Source organism: Podarcis tiliguerta, assembly GCF_965153285.1.
Source record: "Podarcis tiliguerta genome assembly, chromosome: 1".
Taxonomy (NCBI): Eukaryota; Metazoa; Chordata; class Lepidosauria; order Squamata; family Lacertidae; genus Podarcis; species Podarcis tiliguerta.
The window spans coordinates 93,288,839-93,311,741 of record NC_139534.1 but is presented as its reverse complement, the minus strand read 5'-3'; the positions used below and the strand labels follow the sequence as shown (position 1 = coordinate 93,311,741).

Sequence of the window (22,903 nt, the reverse complement as noted above, 5' to 3'; positions counted from 1 at the left end):
ACATTCCTCGGACCTAGAAAGGCTGGAGCTCCCAGGAGACACCGCGCAAGGGAAAGTGGGGGCGGGGAGGCCCCGTGGGCTCTTGGGAAATGTAGTTCTTCCCCTTCCTGTCTTGCCGAAGAAGAGCTGTCCGGGGTGATGGGAGTGGGACTCTCGCCGCACCGCGCGTTTCTTGCACTATAGTGAGTATTACCGAGCCGGGCCAGTGGACGTTGCCATTAGTGAGGTTCTGCTCGTGGTTGTCTGGCGGGGAGGCGGAGGCGGCTTCTGCCTCGCTTCGCTTCCAGCCTCCTCGCCCTCCCGGCGCCCAGAGGCTGTGTCGTGTTGTGCAGCTGGGTGTTGGATTTCCAGATTTGGGACCGAGGTGTGTGCCTGGCGGGTTGTTGTTTTGCTCTTCTATGGTAAAACGGCCGTCGAGTTCCGCGCTGGTAGAGCATTTGCCTTCGACTGCTGGGTCGTGTGAATCGGCTGGATGACGCCCCGGGTCAGCCTAAGGTGGGTTGCTCCACAGCTTTCTCCATCATCGTTTCCATTTTCCATTTTTTGCCTTTTTTGTTTTAACGAGGGAGTGAGAGGAAGGGGGGGGGGCGGAGAAGGCGGAGGAAGACGGAAGGAGAGATACCTGAAATATGTGGGTTGTTCAGTACATACATACATAAATGTGGGTGCCATGAATAAGGTGGGGGCTGGCATTCCTGGTCTTCAAAAAAGACTGAAATGTTTTGCTGTTGCAAGATGAGTACCAGGTGGGAAATCTCTCCGGATGTTTGCTTGTCCATGTGTCAGCCCAGCCGCATCTGCAATTTACAGTACATACAGTACAGTATTGCGGAAATAAGTGGATCTATAGCTGTTCTGTGATCCTCTTTAAAAGCCTTGGAGCATGGCAGGAGAGTGTAACCTCTTCTTATTTTTAAAGGTTGCTTGTAGGATGCTACCTTTAGGTGGTGGGTAATGTGCTAGCGGCCTGCGAAAGTGATGAGTCACTCCTCTTCAAAAATGTACATTGCCAGCCACCTTTCCCACATAAATCGGTGCATTGTAGATGGTTGTGTTTGCCATCTGTGATGATGATAATAATGGGAACTTATGGGGTGGGTGACCCATTACACACAGACTTTGGGGTCACTGCTTTCATCTGAAACTGATAGTGCTGAAATCTAGAATTCTGCCTTCTAGGAGACCCAATGATTTTCTCCTTTAAATTTGGAGGGGTCACCAGGATGGTCACCTCAGAAAGGATATTTATATAAGAAGTGTAGTGTCTGTTTTCCTTTCCTTTGATTTAATGATGTAAGAACATTTCACTGGCAACCATTGCTGTTAAGGACCAGATCCCTCACATTTTCTTCAGACTGCATGAACCTCAGGTTCCATAGCATGGCATGTTTTCAGTGGTCCATTGCTAACATTCCATAACTGTACCGTCTCTCTTATTGTCTGGTCTCTCTCTGAAAGAGGAAGAAAGTTGAGGTAGCAGACAGAATAGAATCATGTGTCTCCATTTGTACATTTTTGAAGACTGAGTGTGCCACCTCACCTGACATGATGGATAGCAGATGTTACGGCTGTGCATCGAAGTTTACCGTCTTCAAGAAACAGGTATGGTTTTCTCCACTAATCGTCTTTGTCATGAGAAAGGAGAGCTTGAAGAGTAGAACTTGGAACTATTATTCCAAAATGTTCCACTAGAACTTTCAATCAGGCTTTCAGTCGTTTGTGACAGGTGCGCTTGCTCAGATTTTACATATTTTAATGATGTGCCAGTTGTTTAATCGTCTCCTGTCATTAATTTACTGGATGAGGTAGGTCTTAACCAAATCACTTTCTTTTGTCCCAATTTTCTGTTTTGCATAGCTGTAAAGTGTATAGGTGCTAAGATAGACAGAGGGGGCTCTCTTGCTAATTCCTCCACCCTCAGAAGTTTGGGGTGTGGTGTGAAGGGGTGAAAATGTTATTTCTATGTTAGCTTTGCAAAGTAAGAATTAGGACTGATTAATACATTATGCTTTTTATACACCTTTTCAATACAGTCTTGTATTGTTTTACTTTCATTGTTTATATAATAAAATATTTTGTAAACCACTTAGAGAGTATTCTTGCATTAAATGGAATATAAATATATAAAATAAAACAAATATCCAATATCTGCAAAACTGTGTACAGTTACATGGGAGTAAGCATCACTGTGGGAAATTTCTGAATGAGTAGGCATGTTCTGTGTAGTGTGCACTTAAAAATGTAAGGTGTGGGTGAAGCATTTGGAATATTGTATGTATAAAAAGAACATTCACCAGAGACCCAGGATTCTCTTTTGGTCATTGAGTTTGGTGGCAAAGGTCTGCAGCTACATAATGTGTGGAATGGCTGAAATTAAGATTGATATCTTTGAGTACAGATTTAGTAAACAAAGGTTCATTTAATGTGTTTTATGGGAAGTATTTATGTTATGCTATTTATTTATTTAGAAAAAGTATAAGCAAAAGCAACAACCCAGGTTCAGTCATAAAGCATAATGTTTAGTCATAAAGCAAAACTAAAATTTACAAACCAGTTAAAAACCCATCATTAAAATCAGGAAAACATTTAAAATAAATATCACTAAACCATGTGTCCGGTTTGGCGTGCTGAAATACTGTTAGCAAACACTTTCTGCATTCACATAAATTCTTTTGCTTTCAAAAGGTAGAAAATGGTCGAAGGCGGCTATAATGTTTTGATGTGGAAGCATCCCCTTTGTGAACCCTTTCCAAGAAGGAGTCATTCAGACTTCTTGGAATCATTTGCAGCTGGGTGTTAAGAGCACTTCCTTCCTTTTCCTCTTCCCTTCCTCTCTCAGTGTGGATGCAAGAAATGCGGGCGAGCGTTTTGCTCAGGCTGCCTGGGATTCAGTGCTGTCGTCCCCCATTGTGGAAACACCCAGCAGAAGGTCTGCAAGCAATGCCATGGGGAATTAACAAGGTAAGAAACCAGAGCTGTGGTTCTGATTGAGGGGTTCTCACGCTTTCCTTTTATGAAGGCAACACAGGACATTTCCTGCAGGGATTTGTCACTCCAGCACTTCTACAGGCTAGGTGGGCATTCTCCACAACAATCTATATGATGCTGCAAGGAAGGAACGACGGAAGTTTTTCAGGCTGTTTTTCAGCCTGAAGGCTGCATTCTCTCATAGGTAACTGGGCAGGGGCTGCATGCCTGCAAAGGGGGAGGGGGCAGAGGCAAAAGTAGTTGGCGCAACATACGTGCCTCTTAACTCTGTACAGTAGGCTACATTCCAGTAATGCAAAAATCAGAAACTTCTACATCCCTCCCTGTCTCTCCAACTGTGCAAGCTAGCAGCATTATTCCATTTGAGGGACATGTTCTATCCAGGCAAAAGCATTCACGGAGGAAATGGAGCATGGCCAGTGAGGGCTACGTTTTGTCCCTGGGGCTGAGGTTCCTCAGTGAAATTGCTGAACTTGTTAGAAAACTGGCATGTCAGGCTGAAGTTTAGGCTGGGACCTTTCTCCTTCGCATCTAGTTTTCTGTGTACTTTGATGGAAGATTGTTGCGGGGGTGCCTTCAGTCAGGCAATTCTTCATATGCAAGCCAGAGGTCAACAAACAGCCTTGCCATCTCCCCTGCTGCTTTTGAGGCATAGGGTGAAATAGATTGGTGTTATACCCAGGACTTCTCAAGGATTGAAGGCAAAGCAAGATGGGGTTCTGTCTGAGGGCATGTCCTGCCATGACTAAGAAGGGATTTATGTTCTAGAATAACATTTGTTGATAAACCAGAGAGAGGAGCTGAGGGAAGTCGGGGGGGGGGGGGAATGGGGGGGCAATTAAGGATGATATGTTTTTTGATAAAATGTTTTGTTGAAATCCCTAATTTAAAAAAATTAAAGAAAAAAGAAGGGATTTATGTTCTGCCATTGTGACATTTCTCCTTTTGCTTTACAGCGGCTCACCTCAGTCAAACGCAGCTAAATGGTCTCCACCAGAGAACTATAAAAAGTGAGTTCTATCTAATCTATCTATCTATATATTATCTATTAAATTTGTATACTGCTGTTCATCTGAAGATCACAGGATGATTCATAGCATAAAAAGACAAAGTGAGAACACAAAATACATAATAAAAACGAGAGCAAAAACAAACCAATAACCCCATCCCACAAATGCATTTAAAAGGATGCCAAAGCCAAAGATGGCAAAGACCTGGTTAAAGAGAAATGTTTTCGCCTGGTCCCTAAATATATGTAATGAAGACGCCAGGCGAGCCTCCCTGGGGAGAGCATTTGCAAGCAAGGAGCCACCACAGGAAAGGCCTGTTCTTGTGTTGCTACCCTCTGGACATCTAGTGAAGGAGGCACACGAAGAAGGGCCAACGATTATGACCACAGGGTCCACATTGGTTCATGTGAGGAATGGCGTTCCTTGAGGTGTTGCGGTCCTGAGCCATTTAAGACTTTATAGGTCAAAAACAGCATTTTGAATTGGGCCCCCAAATTGTCAGCCAGTGCAGTTGGGTCAGGATTGGTGTAATATGCTCAAACCATCTTTCCCCAGTGATCAACCAGCTGAAGTTTTTGAACCGTCTTCAGAGGCCTCCCTCTGCATTGCAGTAATCTAACCTAGAGGTTTCCAGAGCATAGATGACTGAAGTTAGGCTATTCCTGTCCAGAAGGGGGAGCTGTGGATCCAGAAATACCCCATGCTATGTACCTGCTCCTGCAGAGGAAGCGTAACCCCATAATAAGGAGGCAACCTCACATCCATTTAGTCTAGGGAATAGCCCACTAACAGTGTCTCAATGTTACCTGGATTGAGCTTCAGTTCATTGGCTTTCATCCAGTTTGTGACCAAGGCGAGACATTGGTCCAGCTCTTCCACTGCCACACCTGCCGATGTGAATGAGAAGTAGACCTGTGTGTCATCAGCATATTGCTGACAATGTACTGCAAAACTCCAGATAATCCTATTCAGTAGTTTCATGCAGATGTTAATTTATTACCATCATTAAAAGGTTTATACCGCCCTTCATCCACAAGTCCCGAGGCCGTTCACCACACAAAAATACAAGATATAAAACACCAAATACGTAATAAAAACAAGGACAAAAACAATCTAATAACTCCCTTCCCCTCACCCCCTCTCACAACACATTTAAAAGGGTATCAGATGTTAATCAGCCAAAGGCCTTGAAGAGAATTGTTTTCACCTGGCGCCTAAAGGTGTATAATGAAGGCGCCAGCCGAACCTCCCTGGGGAGGGCATTCCACAAACAGGGAGCTACTGTCCTTGTCTCTCTCCTGACAGATGTCATCACACAGGGCGACCAAAGCAATTTCTGTGCCAAAACCAGGCCTAAACCCCAACTGAAATAGATATAGAAAATCAGTTTCCCCCAAGAGCACCTGGATCTGGTATGCAAATAACAATCTAGCTGGTTTTATTCCATATCCTTGGTGTAAGTTGCAAACAAGGGTGTATACATTTGCTCATTTTACAGATCATTTGCTCATTTTACAGATCCAAGTCTTTGTTCTGAACTGCCACCATTAGCTCTAGGTATTAATCAGCCACCTGTAATGTTCTCGTTCTCTAGTTTGTGTCAGGATTCAAAGCCCTAATGTAAAGGGTGGGAAGTCAAAATTGTTTTCTTAACCTCATCTAGCACTGCTTTGCTGTTGAAATGGTAGTTCTTCTTTCTTATTGGAGTAGCTGTGATTTTCACTCATATGATGAGAGAAGGCAGTTTTCCATAGTCGTTGCATAACCTTCATCCAAAATTACCCGTTGCTTAGGACCGATTCACTCATTCCTATGTACTTCTTGATTGCTCAGCACTTGATTGCTCAACATTTCACGGCTCTGGCTGAACATGTGAATGCGCTTGGGAAACAGGACTGTGTTTTACTTGGTGGGGTGATTCCATCTGTAGTGTTAGTTTTGTGCATGCAAGTAGTCAGCTGATGCTCCAATGATTAAATGGTGTGGGTGGGTGTGAACAAACCCCTAGAGAAGCACAAGGAATATGATTTTAAAATTATTATTTCCCCTTTAAAAAAACCCCAAACCCTGCTGTAAGTCCTCCTGGTTGCTCTTTCTTCAGGCGTGTAGCAGCCCTTGAAGCCAAGCAGAACTGGCCGCAGGGACTCCAGAAGGGTTTGTTGAAGTCCCAAAGCCAAGCAGGCTCCAGATATCAAGGTCTATCAAAAGAGGATCGAGCTCTAGCAGAGAGACTGGAGAGGCTCAAGAAGGAAACAAAACCCAGTAAGCTGCGTACTATTTTTGGAGTGATTCGCTCTTATCACCCCTGGAAAGCCTGCTTAAAACAGAACTTAAAAAATGAATTCCCAGCCTTGCAAATGGAGGGGAAGGCTTGTCCTTAGCTTTAAGGCAACATGTGCTTGCAGCAGTGTGGAAAAAACCAACGATGGCAAGGTTACCTTCACTGTTTATTTGCACAATAGATCTGCCACACACTGATCCAGTTTGCACATAATGCTACGCTAAACCATGGCTTAGTGTGAACACACACTGGTTCCTGGAGAGGAGATTGTAGCCACTTTGCTCTTCCTCCGATCCTCCTGCAGTGCTGCAAACTAAGCCACAGTTTGTTGTACAAGCCTGGCCTTGTGATTTGTTTTCCTTTGGACAAGCTGTAACCTGAGCTGTAACCTAGGTTTGCTCTAGGTTTACAGCTCATGGTTTGTCTTGAGCAAAAACAGAACTTACTTTTCAGGCAATACTTATGGAACTGCACAGTTGATATATTGCTATATGCTCTGGGTTGATGACCTCTGTAGCATATACATCTTTGACGCTTCCTTTTGCAGGCCGTTGCGCTGCTGCTGGAAGCTGCTTTAGATACCTTCCAATTGAAGGTACTGAAGGGAAGGCACCAGACAATGGTCTGAATTCAGCTTGCATCTGTGTGATACTTAGGCAGGGCTATGTATAATTAGTGTGTCCCTGGGATTGCTACACAAGGCAAGCATCTGACATTTGGTAGGCATTATAAATATTCTTGTGGGCGGTTGAAAGGAACGTCTATTCATTGTTTAGTTTCTGGCGATTGAGGTCTCTGAAACAGCATTGCTTGAGATATGAACAATGTCTCATGGAAACCTCAGACTGAATGGGAAGGCCCTCCAGTGGTCAGCAGGTGGAGTTTCTGTGTCCTGAATAGCTCTTTGTCCTGCCTGCAGAGATAGCACACAGTGCATCAATTGTTGTCTGTTACTTAAGCTTTATTCAAACAGCAGGATTTGGGGTTTGCAGGGCACTGAATGCGCACAGGTTTGGGAATGATGCGGTGGGGGTGGAGAAGGGAAATGTTTTGTTCCAGTATCACAGGTGGGTCTCAGTATCCTCTGGGTCTAGTCAATATGATGGCTGGAGTGGGGGTGGAGGTGGGAAATACTTGCCTATCTGTTTTAATGCAAGGCACGAAAGTTACAAAAGCCTCTTGGGCTCTCAGTAAAACAAGATTGTTTTTAATTGAACAGAGTCCATTCCATCTCAGGCTGAGATAGAGTCTAGGCTGGCAGCACTGAAAGATGACCCTGCAAGACCCATTCCATCAGCCCAGGAGATGGAAAACCGGCTGGCAGCCTTGCAGGGCAGAACCCTCCCCTCTCCAGCTCCAAAACCAGTAAGCTTTCTCTCTCTCTCTCTCTCTATATATATATGTACACAGTGGTCCCTTGGTTTAAGAACAGCTTAGTTTATGAACAACTTGGTTTAAGAACACTGCAAACCCGGAAGTAGGTGTTTTGGTTTGTGAACTTTGCCTTGGAAACAGAACATGTTCCGCTTCCTGTTGGTTGTGTTCCATTTGTAAATTGAGTTCCCCGGTGCTATGGGAAAGCATGCCTTGGTTTAAGAACGCTTTGGTTTAAGAACGGACTCCCAGGATGGATTAAGTTCGTAAACCAAGGTACCACTATATATAATTTCCAAGGGATAAGGAACTGATGGCCCTCAAGATGTTATTGACCTCTAGTTTCCATCAGCCCAAGCCAGCATGGTAGTGAATAGGGATGCTGGGAATTGTAGTCCAACAATATCTGGAGGGCCACAGGTTCCGCTCTTTTCCAGATTCTGTTTCTAGCTGCCACATGAATATTGTCATGGGACATGGGTGGTGCTGTGGTCTAACACATAACTGTGAGATAGGCTATGTGGAGAAATTAATTTGGCCGAGGCTACTGGTCTAAACCACTGAGCCTCTTGGTTGGCAGTTCGAATCCGTACAACGGGGTGAGCTCCCATTGCTCTGTCCCAGCTCCTACCAATCTAGCAGTTTGAAAGCACGCCAGTGCAAGTAGATAAATAGGTACCACTGCGGCGGGAAGGTAAACAGCGTTTCTGTGCACTCTGGTTTCTGTCACAGTTTTCCATTGCACCAGAAGTGGTTTACTCATGCTGGCCACATGGCCTGGAAAGCTGTCTGTGGACAAACACCAGCTCCCTCGGCCTGAAAGCGAGATGAGCACCGCAACCCCATAGTCGCCTTTGACTGGACTTAACTGTCCAGGGGCCCTATACCTTTTTACCTATTATCATTCTCTTACTAATAGGGTTTTGAAGTTTTATGAAGTACAGAATCCACCAGAGACATTCTGGTACCTACTAGTGTTTCAAGTTCTCAGCTGTGTTCGAAGGCTGAGGGAGAGCAGGTGTTGGTTTTCACTATGCTATCGCTGTCCGAGGCTGTTTGCCTCAGACAGGCTATATCTGTTGTCTGGCCCCCTGAAAATAAGATTGGGTGTATTAGGTTGGTGTGAAAGAATAGAAATGTCCCTGGGCCCCTTGAGACATTTGGGAAGTTCTTGTGGCTGGGCCCCTTGTTCTTTCTTTTAGTTTTGAACCTCTGGGCTCCTTCCATTGATTGTATAACTTAGGTTTTCTCAGAGTGGTCAGCATTGACCCTCTGGGGCTGATGGGACTGTGCAGGGGTGAATAAAGATCTGGGGGTCCAAAAGGGCTTGGGGTGGAAAAGGAATTTATAAGGTACAATGTGAAAAATAAATGTAATTACAAACTATTGAGCAAGGGCGTGGGACGCGGGTGGCGCTGTGGGTAAAAGCCTCAGCGCCTAGGGCTTGCCGATCGAAAGGTCGGTGGTTTGAATCCCTGCGGCGGGGTGCGCTCCCGACGCTCGGTCCCAGCGCCTGCCAACCTAGCAGTTCGAAAGCACCCCTGGGTGCAAGTAGATAAATAGGGACCGCTTACTAGCGGGAAGGTAAACGGCGTTCCGTGTGCTGCGCTGGCTCGCCAGAGCAGCGATGTCACACTGGCCACGTGACCCGGAAGTGTCTGCGGACAGCGCTGGCCCCTGGCTCTTGAGTGAGATGGGCGCACAACCCTAGAGTCTGTCAAGACTGGCCCGTATGGGCAGGGGTACCTTTACCTTTTATTGAGCAAGGGCATGTTCAGAGAGCCAATGAATGCCCTTGCCATTGAGGAACCTCTGTATTTAACAACATGATTCCGCAATGCAACAGGATTCTCAGACCATGCTCTTCTGTTCTTTTGCAAAAAAAAAAATATATGTATGTAAGTGCAAAGTTTCACTTGTAAAATATTATTTTTTACAGTGTTAAAAGACTAATGATAACACTCCTCAACCAAATATATAAAAGCAAGCTGCCTTTGGGAAAATTCAGTGAGTCTTTTAAAAAACCTCACTTTTCTTCAGGGCTCTGCTTAGCCGCTTCCCAAGGCCACCTCTTTATTTCCTAAGAATTCGGGTAGAGGTCGATGGCAACTTTCTGAACTCATCCAGTGGTCAGTGAACTTGAAGGTTTGGGGATTCCGATGTAACTTGTGCAATCCCTTTCTGTTTTCCTTTCTCTTGTTAGGTACACGAGGCCCCTAATGCCAGGACGCAAACGGAGCAGTCAGATGACCTGCTGAAGCAGATGTCTGAGGAAGTTGCCATCGATGAGAGCGGTGGCTCAGGAGTTACGCCACAAGGTCCTTGTCTTGTTTTAAATTTGCTCAGTCTCTCTCCCCCCCCCCCCCCCAAGTTGATTTAAAATGGAGGAACAAGCAGATACACCTCAAGACCTCAAAGGGCACCACTGCTATAGATCAGTATATCCGTTACAGTATAATCACTCGCTCAAGCACATCACCCAACATTTACTCCTTGCTGCAGGTCCCGGTTAAATAATGTACGGTATATACAGTGGTACCTCGGGTTACATACGCTTCAGGTTACAGACTCCGCTAACCCAGAAATAGTACCTCGGGTTAAGAACTTTGCTTCAGGATGAGAACAGAAATCGTGCAGCAGCGGCACGGCAGCAGCAGGAGGCCCCATTAGCTAAAGTGGTGCTTCAGGTTAAGAACAGTTTCAGGTTAAGAACGGACCTCCGGAACGAATTAAGTACTTAACCCGAGGTACCACTGTATACATCTTTGTTTGCTATGATCTCTTTAGTTACAGTTCGAGAGCAGTATGAGTACTTTGATCAGAGTCATGGTGCACATTGTCATTCTTTGGCTGACATGTTTTTATTCATTTTACAGTGGTACCTTGGTTCTCAAACTTAATCCATTCCGGGAGTCAGTTCAACTCCCGAAACCGTTCGAAAACCAAGGCACGGCTTCCGATTGGCTGCAGGAGCTTCCTGCACTTAAGCAGAAGCTGCATTGGATGTTCAGCTTCCGAAAAACGTTTGCAAATCGGAACACTTACTTCTGGGGTCATGGTGTTCGGGAGCCGATTTGTTCGGAAACCAAGTCGTTCGGGAACCAAGGTTCCACTGTATTTATTTCAAAAAAATTTATAAGCTACTCATTATAAAATATCAAGAGTGGGGTACAGAAAACAAAAAATAAACATAAAATATGCAGTAGCGATAATAGTTAAAAATTTCAGTACAAGACCAGGAGATGATCAGTGGACAATAATAAAACAGAACTTAAGTATGCCTCTGGAAGAGACCGCTCCTGATTCAGATGTTATAGAGCAAGAAAGCTGAGTGTCTTCAGCATACTGAAAGCATTGTGTTGCAGATGTCCTAATGACTACTCCCAATGCTTCATTTAGGCATTAAATAGGATTGGGGAGAAAATAGTGCCCTAGCAGCATAACTGTTAGGGGACCAAGGTTGCTTTCCGAAATTGATAGATACAGAACCACTGCAGAAGTGCGCCTCTAACCCTCAGAGGAAATCCTGGAGGATATCACAATCAATAGCATCAAACCTCTCTTTCATAAATAACTCCTGCAAAGATGCACCCCCCCCCCCAAAAAAATTGAAAGTATACAGGGAAGTCTTACTTTTTATCATACCCACCAGAAATTTGACTCCCCTCCTCCTATGTATATAGCAGGTGTGGGGACCCTCAATCCCAGGGGCTGAATGTGGCCCTCCACCCTTCTCTATCTGGCCCCCAGGACTCTCATGGAGCAGGAAGGGCCAGCATGTTAGGTCGGTGCTATGGAGCTGTCTCACCAGTGTCCTCTGCAGAATGGTGGCAGCAGGGATAGGGTTCTAGCAGGCACACACTAGTGGGAATGCAGACTTGACTCCTCTGGTGCATCCACACAACTGTGATGTCAGCCTGCTCAACCCCCAGACCGACCCAGAAAGCATCAGTGACACTACTGTCCAGAGGGCTCCATGCTGCCTGCTCCTGTTCTTTAGTGTTGTTGTTTTCCCCAGTCCTTAAACTGTGATGATGTCTTCTACTTGCCTGGAAGGGAGAGTAGGTGGGAGGTGCAGAAACCTCTGGTTTTTGTGGGGCTAGAATGTACCTGCTGCGCAAAGGTGAAAGTCACATTGATTGTTCCGCCCATGTCTGCCTCTGGCCCAACCCTCTGCTGGCATTTGGGCCTTGGGAGGTTCCCTGAGAGCAGAACTCTCTAGGCTGAAGGCAAACCTAACATTTGAAGAGAAATGGTAGCGGGTTATTTGCTGTTAATTTCCACTAGGTGGGGAGAATAATTATTCACGCCCTGCGGTGTGAACCTGGCCGGGCAATTTGCAGAGCAGATTCACATACCAGAAATTCAAAATCTGCATCATCTTCCAGCCTCACCCCACCCTCTCTTTGTGCTTCAGGAGGGCTTTTCCTCTTTTATGGGTTTTTTTTGTTTGTTATTATTTTTTAGAAGTGCCGCGTGTAAATTTACGCTTACTTTACTTAGCAATTGCAAACGTACGAATAAATAGAAAGGGGATGGAAGATCCTTGCTTTTCAGGCTTTAGAGGCTCTCATGAGATCTTGTAGGGCTTTGCAAGATCTCAAACAGCTGGGGGAGTTCCAGCGGTTGTTTTGACTTTGCACGATTTGGCCTTTGCACATGAACCCCCAGAACGTAACCCAAGTCAAGATCGACCAGTGTTACTAATTAATCACTGTTTTTTAAAGAAAGCATTTTGAAAAATTAGTGCAAAACTATTCTGGGAGGGAGCAGAGCTTTTTTGATGTCGCAGGTGCCAGCCAACCGCACTATCCACAGCTGGGTCCTGCTGCAAACTAGCCAAACTCTTCCGCTGCATCAGGCCACAGTTTTCCTGGGCACGGAAACTTACCATGAAAATTCGCTTTGAACACCACACACTACTGGCATGAAAATATATCCTTCAGTGTTATGTCTCCAAGCGTCTTGAACTTTAGCTGCATTTCCAGGAAGATCAGCCCCATCATATCAGGCCTTCAAAAAGGCACCAAAGGCTTTAATTGTTTTCCGTCATGTTGTCTTAAACAGAATTGCATGGGGTTGTTGAATCTTCAATACCCTTCTAGCTTTAGTGATTTATTGGTTAGTTATTTTATTGGGATTGATGCAGCAGTGCCCAGTGGGACAATCCTATATTGCTGACCTGGCTCCTTGATGCCGCACATTGCGAGTGGCTACTGAGAGGGGAGGCAAGGCAGCAGAGAGCTTGCCGCAGGGTAGGCACAGCAGCAGGAGTGTCACGTTGGCTCCAGCGCTTTGCCTGCATCACACCCAACTCCCTGCTGCCTTGCGCCTCCCCATCCCCCAGCTTGGTAGCTATCAGTGGTGCTTGACACTGGGAATGCAGCCTCACTGGCTGCTGCCGATTGGATGGAGGAACATGGGTGGCGCTGTGGTCTAAACCACTGAGCCTCTTGGGCTTGCCAGTCAGAATGTCAGTGGTTTGAATCCCCGCGATGGAGTGAGCTCCCATTGCTCTGCCCCAGCTCCTACCAACCTAGCAGTTCGAAAGCACACCAGTGCAAGTAGATAAATAGGTACTGCTGCAGCAGGAAGATAAATGGTGTTTCCGTGCACTCTGGTTTCCATCACGGTGTTCCATTGCACCAGAAGCAGTTTAGTCATGCTGGCCACATGACCCGGAAAGCCGTCTGTGGACAAATGCTGGCTCCCTCAGCCTGAAAGCGAGATGAGTGCCGCAACCCCATAGTCACCTTTGACTGGACTTAACAGTCCAGGGGTCCTTTACCTTTGTCTTTACCAATTGGATGTGTTTTATTTGCTGGGTGCTGGTTCTTATTTGTTCTTGCAGTAATCACAATCCTTTTCATGGGGTGATAGACATTGCAGACTGAGATAGTATTGTGTTTATGGTGATGTGGGAGCCAAATAATAAATGTTCCATCTGCCGCATTTGGTCTGTGAGGTTTGTGCTGCATGCATCATTTAAGGTTGCAGTCATCGTGCAATGGTCATATATTTCTGAATTAACCCTAAGTCTCTGCTTTTCCAGAAGTTAGGACCCAAACTTTAAATGACTTAAATCGAGCCGACAGCATTGGCGGCATTGGTGATATGGATCCCAAACAGTTGGAGGAGGAGAAGAATAGATTGCTGGCATCGGCGGCGACTGAGCTGAGGGAAGACAACACCAGGCAGGAGAAGATTCTAGAAGTAGCCAAGCGATTGGCCGCACTAAAAGGCCAAGATCCTGAGAAAGGTGTGTAACATGGGATATTAAAGTAAGCAGAAAAACAGCCACTCTATTTCCTTAAGAGGAGTCGTTCTCAACAGCAGGAGAGTGTGCCAGTGCTCTTGGGAGCCAGTGTGGTGTAGTGGTTAAGAGCGGTAGTCTCGTAATCTGGGGAACCGGATTTGCGTCTCCGCTCCTCCACATGCAGCTGCTGGGTGACCTTGGGCCAGTCACACTTCTCTGAAGTCTCTCAGCCTCACTCACCTCACAGAGTGTTTGTTGTGGGGGAGGAAGGGAAAGGAGAATGTTAGCCGCTTTGAGACTCCTTAAAGGGAGTGAAAGGTGGGATATCAAATCCAAACTCTTCTGAAGGGTTCTCCGTGGAATACAGTCAAACGTCAGTTGTCAAACGTAATCCGTTCCAAAAGACTGTTTGACTTCAGAAACGTTTGACAACCGAGGCGCAGCTTCTGATTGGTTGCAAGAGCTTCTTGCACTCAAGTGGAAGCCATGTTGGACGTTCAATTTCTGAAAAATGTTTGAAAACCGGAGCATTTACTTCTAGGTTTTCGGCATTCAGGAGCCAAAACATTCGAAAACGGAGCTGTTCAAGAACTGAGGTTTGACTGTATTTGGTTGGCCACTGTAAGAACAGGATGTGGGACTAGATGAACCACTGGCCTGATCCAGCAGACCCTTCTTAAGTTCTTACATTTTCTTTGTTTGCTGGTGGGAATGGGCCTGAGAAACAATTGCTGGAAAAAATTACTGTTTCCTGGTGCTGGGATTCTGGTTTTTTAAGGAACAAGTAATTGGTATCGGTGGATAGCTCGGAGCTAACTTGTAACAAAAACCCTTCGTTTCCTTCACAAGCGAAACTGTTTAAACAAAGCCCGATTTGCACATAGACAGGCCTGTAGAAAAATTCAGTACTTAGCCTTGGGCATTTGCCAGGGGCCTGGTCTTCTCTCATATTTCCTCACCCCTGGGTGCCTAGCGTTGCTCAGGAATTTGAAGGAACAAAAATATCAGTGCCACTTTGAAAGGTTTGGTCTTCCATTTTCCCCGAACCATAGATTAAAAACCTGCTCCTTGATCTCAGGAACCCCCATTCAAAATGTGATTTATGATACTTTAAGAGGTGTCCAAATGTGTATCAAACAGAGAAATACCTTTGCAGAGCATTATTAAAATAAAATAAAATAAAATATACACACTATTCCTTCAAGTAATCCCAAGTGTTAGAAAATATTGCAGCCTGTGCAACTGGGTCAGCTTCATGCTCCCTCTGTAATCAATAACTGCATTCTCACATTGACTGCTAGGGTTCCCATCTAACTGAAGGAAAGGCAATACCTTGGCCTAATCTTTTGCCTTTGATATTACCTTGATATGCAAGAGTGAGTGTGTGGAACTTTTCTACCTAAAAAGTATCCGCTGCTAATTCTGCAAACAAAGCTGCTGTCAAAGTGACCTCTCATCCATTAGCAGCTCCATTTGCCACAGCTAGAGTTAGCCTTGCCTACACTGATGATGGGAGAAGGAGGATCCTGGATGTCTTTAGAAATCCTACTGACTGGAACCAGAAGTAACATGTTCCTCCTGGGACTCTACCATAAAGAGTGATCAGCCTAGAGAACCTGGGCTGAACAAGAAGGAAGGATTGGCTGCTAGGGAAACAAGGCCACATTAGGAAGAGGGTGGATTGCTAGCTTCCTTGAGCCCAAATGCATCTGATGATGGAATGGAAGTGACCAGGGAACAGCCTTTAGTCTTCTAAGAATACATGCGTCTGGGGTGTATTAGTGGTACATGCTATTAGGTGGTCCTTTATTCTCTCTCCAGCTTTACAGGGATCAGAAATACGCTAAAGAATGCGAACCAAAATAAAAACCTATCTTCCCATAGGGAGGGCAAATCTGCAAAGGAGGGCAAGAAACATAAGATGATGATGGGCCGTCTTGATGAATTGCATCTTTAGCTCCTCAGTTTCCTCTTCTTTCTCTTGCAGTGACTTTGGATGACTACAGATTCCCCAATAGTGACGAAGAAATAGAAGAAGAAGAAGCCATTCAGAGAGTTTTGAAACAGGTCCATAGTAATTGGAATTAAGTTTTGCATTTGTTAAACCTCTTGCTTTTGTCTTGCTGCAAAGACAAGATTTCTGCTATGCCCAACCTCTTATCTTTGTTGTAAATCCATCCTCAGAGTGTGCTCCTAATGGTTTTCCCAAATTAGTCCATAAGCCTTGTAGAGTACTATGTAGAGCTTTCACTCAATTAAAGAAATTGTGTAATGCAGTTCCTGTGCATGTCAGCTTAGAGTTAAAATGAAACTTACTCCCATTAAAATATGTATACAACAGCCACTGTAGTCAATTAAGTGTAGGAGTTGTGTAGTGCAATTTTATTTATCTGTAAATAGCCCATCCAAGTCAGCTTACAGCATCATAAAAACCAATACCATCTAAAACTCACAATGGCAGCCGTTCAGCAATTGGATGCATGTTTACTCAAAAGTAAAGCATTCTGTAATCAGTGGGCTCTTCCTGCAGGCTCACAATATCAGAGAAACAAGGGGAGGGGAATAGGAAGTATGTAGTAAGATGAACAAATTTTTGCTATTCAGTGGAAGCAATGAAAGAATGATGAAACGAAGATAGATGTAAGAAAAATAATAAAAATCAAAGCTGTCATGTTTGAGACTTTTGAAAAGGGTTTTGAGAGGCAGAAAGACAAGCCATGCAAATGTCTGAAGGGAAGAGCATCCATATTATTGATTTTGTTACATAATTTCTAGCCAGAGGAGCTACCCACAACAACCTGTGAGGTAGGTTAGAGATATTAATTAGCTGAGTAGGAATTTTAACCCAGGTGCTCTCTTGAGTATTTGATGACTAGTAATAGTATTTTTGGTCATAAATGCCCTTTGTAAAGCTGCTTTCTTTCCTGTCCAATAGTTAATCTGGTGGCTGCATGTTTGTTTACTAAAGCAAAGATTAAGGAAGTAGTAGAAGAAAGACGCTTCTGAGAGGAAGGTTTGTGTGAAGAAAAGTCTTTTGTTTCAACTGCTGTTGTTTCTGCCTTCAGCTTACTGAGGAGGCGGCTCTGGATGAAGCAAGCGGCTTCAATATTTCTCCAGATCGATCCACCCAACCAGCGACAGCCCAACAGAAACCAGCCAGGAAACCCGAGCAAGTAAGCAGCCAATTCAATCCTATATTCAGTGCTTTTTTCCCTAAAAAAATGTTTGGGGGTACTCTCATTTTGACACAAGAAAATCAGTGTTTTATAGCTCAAATCAGGAAAAATAAATACAGTAAATGGGCAAAAGTACAAAGATTCACAAAATGTTTAGGGGTATGCGTACCCCCAGAAAAAAGCACTGCCTATATGTGTGGCATTCTCTGACTTTGCTGTGCTCAGTGCAGTGTCAGGCTGATCCCAGCAAGGCCCTTTTTAGTTTAGGTGTCATCCCATCGTGCTAAATAGCACCTAAACAGAAACAACAACAAAATGCCCATGGGCCTAATGGTTAAGCTGAGAAGCAAAAGACAAAATGACTCCTCGAAGGCCAGCTAATTCTGAGCCACATTCTGTGTCCTAGTTCTGTGTTATGGCAAACAATTCAAAGCCCTCCAGCTGTAGGCAAAATTGATAGGTGTCCTCTTCTAGAACAATAGGTTTTGATGTCTGTGTGAGCAAGAAGAGATGCCCAAAGTTGTGTGTGCACTTTAAAGTAAATAACAATCAAGCATGACTGGTGCTGATGTGGGAAATAACAAACAGTTCTTCCACATGCTTCCTCTGTGACTTTACAAAACTCACGTCAAGGCCTCATCGCTTCAGATGCGTCCTTCCTGTACCAAGCAAAAGCAGTCGTTCCTTTATTGCTTGGGCTGTTCTGCATTGTCTTCAGGTGTCCAATATTGCGCAGGGTTAGAAGTGTATTCTGGGGCCTGCAGCAGAGTTCGTAGCAGCTCAGTTTTATTCTATTTTTTGAGTTTCTGGTCCTTGTGGCTGTAAGATTTTAATACTTCACATTTATGCAGACATTTCAGGTGTCTCAAACGTTTCATGTATATTCCCAGTATATTCCTTAAAACAGCCCTGTAACATGGGGTAACACCATGAGCATCGTATTGTACATGGTGGTGAGGAGGAGGGAATGTAGGCCTAGAATGAAAGAAGAACTGTCTCAGGTAAGATGAGGCCTGAAGCAGGAAATTGATGGTTCATATTAATAACACAGTGGTTATCTCAAATCTTCAAAAAAAAAGAATGTGTATACAGTAGTACCTCTGGTTAAGAACTTAATTCGTTCCGGAGCTCTGTTCTTAACCTGAAACCGTTCTTAACCTGAGGTACCACTTTAGCTAATGGGGCCTCCCGCTGCCACTGCGCTGCCGGTGCATGATTTCTGTTCTCATCCTGAGGTAAAGTTCTTAACCTGAGGTACTAACTCCAGGTTTGCGGAGTCTGTAACCTGAAGCATTTGTAACCCAAAGCGTTTGTAACCCGAGGGACCACTGTATATGTAGATGTGTGCATAGCATATATTTAAAATGCTGTGATCTTCAGGAAACAGAGTCCTGCGCCCTATCTAGTTCAGTTTCTTACCTGCTGGACTCCAGTCTTAGGTGGGACCTTGGTGGTCATGCAGTCCAACCCATGGCTGAGTGTGGGATCTGCGGTCCAGGAAACAACTACAGCATCCCTTCTATGTGCTCTGACTGCCAATCACATCTTTCCTCTTACACTCATGTGGCTTCCTGACCTCCCCAAAAACAAATAATGCATAGGCAAGGCGTGTGTTTGTTTTTAATTTTTAAAAACTGGAATTAAAAAAAATTGAAATGAGAACATTACATGATATATGTAGAAATATTGCACTGATTTAGATAAGTGGGTTTGGGTTTTTAATTGGTGCAAAGTTGTAGTGGGAGGAATTTTGCAGAATGCAAACAGTGAAGGCAATGTCACGCAGCTCCCCATTCACACCAGAAGGTACTCTTGGAGTTTCTGTTGCAACATCTATGCATATTACCCTTTCCCTTTAGGGAAAAGCTCCAGCGGTTGCTAAACCTCTCGTCTTACCGGACAGCGATGAGGAAGAGCTGCCCTGGTGCTGCATCTGCAACGAGGATGCTGTCCTACGCTGCCACGCTTGTGATGACGACCTCTACTGCCAGCGATGCTTCCGGTAATGGCAAGAACCTCGGGGCGGAGGGTGGAAATCCCAGCATTCCATGCAGCTTGTGTAGCGTGGTCGTGTGCTGCATGTTTTTCTAGAGTGTGCAGGAAGAACTGTGTGCCAGAAAGGCTGAAACAAAGCTCCTGAGCTGCAAGGCAGAAAGTGGTTAGCACTGAACGTCCAATCCCCATGACTTGGACCCTAAGGGGAGGGGACTATCCCACTTCCTCTATCCTGCTGCAACTTCCTGCTTTCCCTAAAATGGGTGGAGGAATCATGTGGGACAGGAGTTGAGGGCTGTTTTTGGAGAGGGAAATTGGTGGAAAACGCTCCGCTCACCTCAGCAGCAGTGCCTCCTGCAAGGACCACACAACTGGTGTCGGGCCTAAAGGCAGCTTTTCTCAGGCCCAGACCATGACCACATTCACACTGTCTATTTAAAACACTATGTTGCCACTTTAAACATGGCTTACCCCAGAGAAGCTGTAGTTTGCGAAGGGTGCTGAGAGTTGTTAGGAGACCCCGCTGTTCCCTCACAGAGATATAATTCCTACAGTTCCTTGGGAAGAGGGGTTGATGGGTAAACCACTTGGAACCGTAGCTCCATGAGGGAAGCAGGGGTCTCCTAACAACTCTCAGCACTACAGGATTTCTTTGAGTGGGGAGCCATGGCTGTCTAAAGTGGTCGCATGAGTTTGTGTATATTGCCTTTTCTTAAATAGTTACAGGCTTGGGGGAAGCCTGGTTCTTACTGCAAAGGCAGAGCCTGAGGAGGAGAGGTTCTCTCTTCATATTCACATCCCACAGCTGGAATGGAGATCAGGCCCTCTGTGCTGCTGAGAGCCTTAGATAAAAAATCCTCATTGGTACCAGTGGGAACTTATTTTTCTAGCTGCATTTGGGGAAGGGAAGGAATCTCCATTCCAATCAAAGTGGGAGAGAGAAGAGAGAAGCTTCCCCTCTCTATGAGCTGTATTTACATTAAGAACCAGGAACTCTCATGCCTCCAATTATTTAAGGGGAAATAAGTAGCTCTATAGGGACGCGGGTGGCGCTGTGGGTAAAACCTCAGTGCCTAGGACCTGCCGATCGTATGGTCGGCGGTTCAAATCCCCGCGGCGGGGTGAGCTCCCGTCTTCGGTCCCAGCTCCTGCCCACCTAGCAGCTCGAAAGCACAATTAAGTGCAAGTAGATAAATAGGTACCGCTTTATAGCGGGAAGGTAAACGGCGTTTCCGTGTGCTGCGCTGGTGCTGGCTTGGCAGAGCAGCTTCGTCACGCTGGCCACGTGACCCGGAAGTTTCTCCGGACAGCGCTGGCCTCCGGCCTCTTAAGTGAGATGGGCGCACAACCCTAGAGTCGGACACGACTGGCCCGTACGGGCAGGGGTACCTTTACCTTTACTTAAGTAGCTCTATGCTGCGTACCTAAGTGAACATGTAGTTTGTCCCAAAGTTCAAGTCCATCACTTGGCTTATTAAATACCCCACTGGCTCTCTGCAGTTCTCTTCTTGTAGGGCAGGAAGGGAGAAATATGTCATTCAGACTATGGTGCCAAAGCTTAAAACACTCCACAGTGTGTGAGCACATACATAAAACAGAGTAATTTATTTGCAGGTGATGACCGTGATGTGTACTCACATAGTTCTGGTTCCTTCCATTGAGCTTGTGCAAGACGATCCTGTTAGTGGATTGGGCCCTTCTCTGCGGCTCACAATCCTGCAGAGGATGCACCCCCACCCCTGTAGTGCAGTTTCAGAGTTGGATCTGAAGGAACAGCTGGAGGCCTCCTGTTTGTCAGCCATGCTTAGTAACCTAAATTTTCATACTAGTAATTCATAGACTTTTGACTATGCCTGCAAAACCTTGTGCCTCAGATCACTGGAGGGCTTGTGATCTCCTCTTACCTCCATGAATGAGTGAGAGTCGCCATCACTTCTGCAGGATATTCTAGTTAGCATGACAGTAGACTCTTAGTAAACACTGCCTGCACTTCCTGTTTTGGTTTTCAGGGAAAGCCATGATGAATTTGATCGGAGGGAGCACCGAACGTCTAGCTATTGTCGTCCTCGAAAGCAAAAATGAGCCTATGGAGCGCGAGAAGAAAAGGGGAGGAAGGTGAAATGGGAGGGGATAAAAGAGAAGATGTCCATAACGGTTTGCTATTTCAGCAAAAGCTGGCAGACTCTGAAAGGCAGCTCTGAGAAGCTTGGAGGGCAAATGGTTGTGCCCGGCAAAATCAAGGCAGCCACTGTGGAGCTTGTAGTACGCTGAAGGTGGTTTGCCATGTGAGTAAGCTGTTAATTCAGTGAGAATGAAGACTGGCATGCTTGAAAAGGTGGGTTATTTTGCAGAGATTTGCCATTGACCTGGATGAGATGTTCATAGGAAATATTGCAAAGATAATAAATTATATGAAGAGAAGTTTGTGGTGATTTTTCTCCCCCCCCCCCCCGTAGATGTCCACTGTTGCATTCTACAAACTGAGAACTCGTCTCAAGGTCTCTTAAAACTACACCGTCCTTAATGCAAGCAGTAGTGTTGCCTCAACAGCAAAGTTCTTCACAAAAATGGAACCAGTTTTATAGTAAATTCCAAGTAGGCTTGGATCATAACCAAGGCCTTTCCTCTGAAATCAGGAAAACATTCAATTCCTATCTTTCCATTCTCTTTGGTCAGTTTTCCCCCTTACAAAAGGAACTAGATTTAGGTTTCATATGTCTTGTTTTTAATTACTAAATTTTCAGAATAGCATCCTTTCTGTTCTCACTTCACAATAGTGAATTCCAAAACCGTTATGAGGTGAATGTTTTTAGTAAGTCAACTTGAGTGTTCCAAACAGACATGTATTGGCGTTGCACCAAAGTCCCTTGAAATGCACAACAGCAAATTCTAGAAATGGAACCCCGTTTCTCAGTTCTGTGTTCATTCATAGGCAAAACACATGGATTTATTGACCACTTCACCCCTTACATTGCTTCTTTTAGAAGTGGCTGGGGCAGATATTGTGGGAAGGCTAGTGAAGTGCAAAGGCATGGGACCCAATCCAGCACTCCTGCCGGTATGTTTGTACTGTGCTGACCTACCCTCCGCTCTGCATGTTGTCCCTTTCTCTCATTGTAAGCAACAGTGAGACACACACACACATTGCAAAACTAGCATTATGGCTCCACTCCATCCAGCAAACTGCTTTTGGCTACTTTTATGCTTCAAGTGTATGCTATTTTATCTTCTCTGTGCTAGGTTTTGCTAGAACTATCGCTTCTGGAGAGTGTGGCAGACAGAAGTTTGCCCACTGTATTTTTATTCATTCCGGTCACACTTCCCTTGTATCAGAGCATATCCCACCCCTACAAGGAACTGGGGGAGGAGGAGGAGGCAGGCTGGTGCAGCCAGTCACTTCGTCTGCCCTGCTTGTCCTAGTCGGCCATGTTGTAGGGTTTGCCGAAGACATTTGGCATCTGAAGTGGAAAATCCAAGTGGTGAGGTAAATGAAATTATAAACAATGGGGTTGCATCCAATGAAGTCATCCTGCAAGGACTTTTGCAGTGGAACTTGCCCTCCCTCTCATTTCCCCATGTCGCAGTAATAATAATATAATAATTTATTATTTATATCCTGCCCATCTGGCTGGGTTTCCCCAGACACTCTGGGCAGCTTCCAACAAAATATTAAAAATACTGTAAAACACCAGTCATTAAAAACTTCCCTAAACAGGGCTGCCTTCAGATGTCTTCTAAAAGTCAGATAGTTGTTTATTTCCTTGACATCTGATGGGAGGGCATTCCACAGGGCGGGTGCCACTACAGAGAAGGCCCTCTGCCT

General features: G+C 45.1%; 1 protein-coding gene and 1 long non-coding RNA gene across 7 annotated transcripts; one reads left to right on the top strand and one right to left on the bottom strand.

Moving 5' to 3' along the window:
* Positions 1–64: 64 nt before the first annotated feature.
* ZFYVE19 (zinc finger FYVE-type containing 19) lies at positions 65–21,501 on the top strand. Of its 6 annotated transcripts, none has more exons than XM_083450741.1 (12): positions 65–495; positions 1,459–1,602; positions 2,840–2,961; positions 3,945–3,998; positions 6,100–6,260; positions 7,499–7,644; positions 9,857–9,971; positions 13,706–13,912; positions 15,897–15,976; positions 16,975–17,082; positions 18,945–19,087; positions 21,090–21,501. In XM_083450741.1, exons 2-12 carry the CDS (start codon positions 1,546–1,548, stop codon positions 21,160–21,162), a joined length of 1,266 nt encoding a protein of 421 aa, XP_083306867.1. In that variant the 5' UTR covers positions 65–495; positions 1,459–1,545; the 3' UTR covers positions 21,163–21,501. The 6 variants fall into 6 exon arrangements, with proteins under 6 accessions (XP_083306867.1, XP_083306869.1, XP_083306865.1 ...); XM_083450743.1 differs by having other exon boundaries at positions 69–182; positions 13,709–13,912; XM_083450739.1 differs by having other exon boundaries at positions 69–182.
* LOC310682549 lies at positions 1,269–13,698 on the bottom strand. Its single transcript, XR_014513980.1, has 3 exons — positions 11,303–13,698; positions 4,805–4,885; positions 1,269–1,451 (listed from the first exon to the last, which is right to left on the bottom strand). It is a non-coding gene; the product is annotated as an uncharacterized lncRNA (long non-coding RNA).
* Positions 21,502–22,903: the final 1,402 nt, after the last annotated feature.

Bases quoted from the DNA above. Each gene is read 5' to 3' on its own strand.
- ZFYVE19 (XM_083450741.1), top strand. From the start codon at position 1,546: ATGATGGATAGCAGATGTTACGGCTGTGCATCGAAGTTTACCGTCTTC. The intron at 6,261-7,498 runs GTAAGCTGCGTA...TTAATTGAACAG, and splicing joins CAAGAAGGAAACAAAACCCA to AGTCCATTCCATCTCAGGCT. The intron at 9,972-13,705 runs GTCCTTGTCTTG...CTGCTTTTCCAG, and splicing joins CTCAGGAGTTACGCCACAAG to AAGTTAGGACCCAAACTTTA.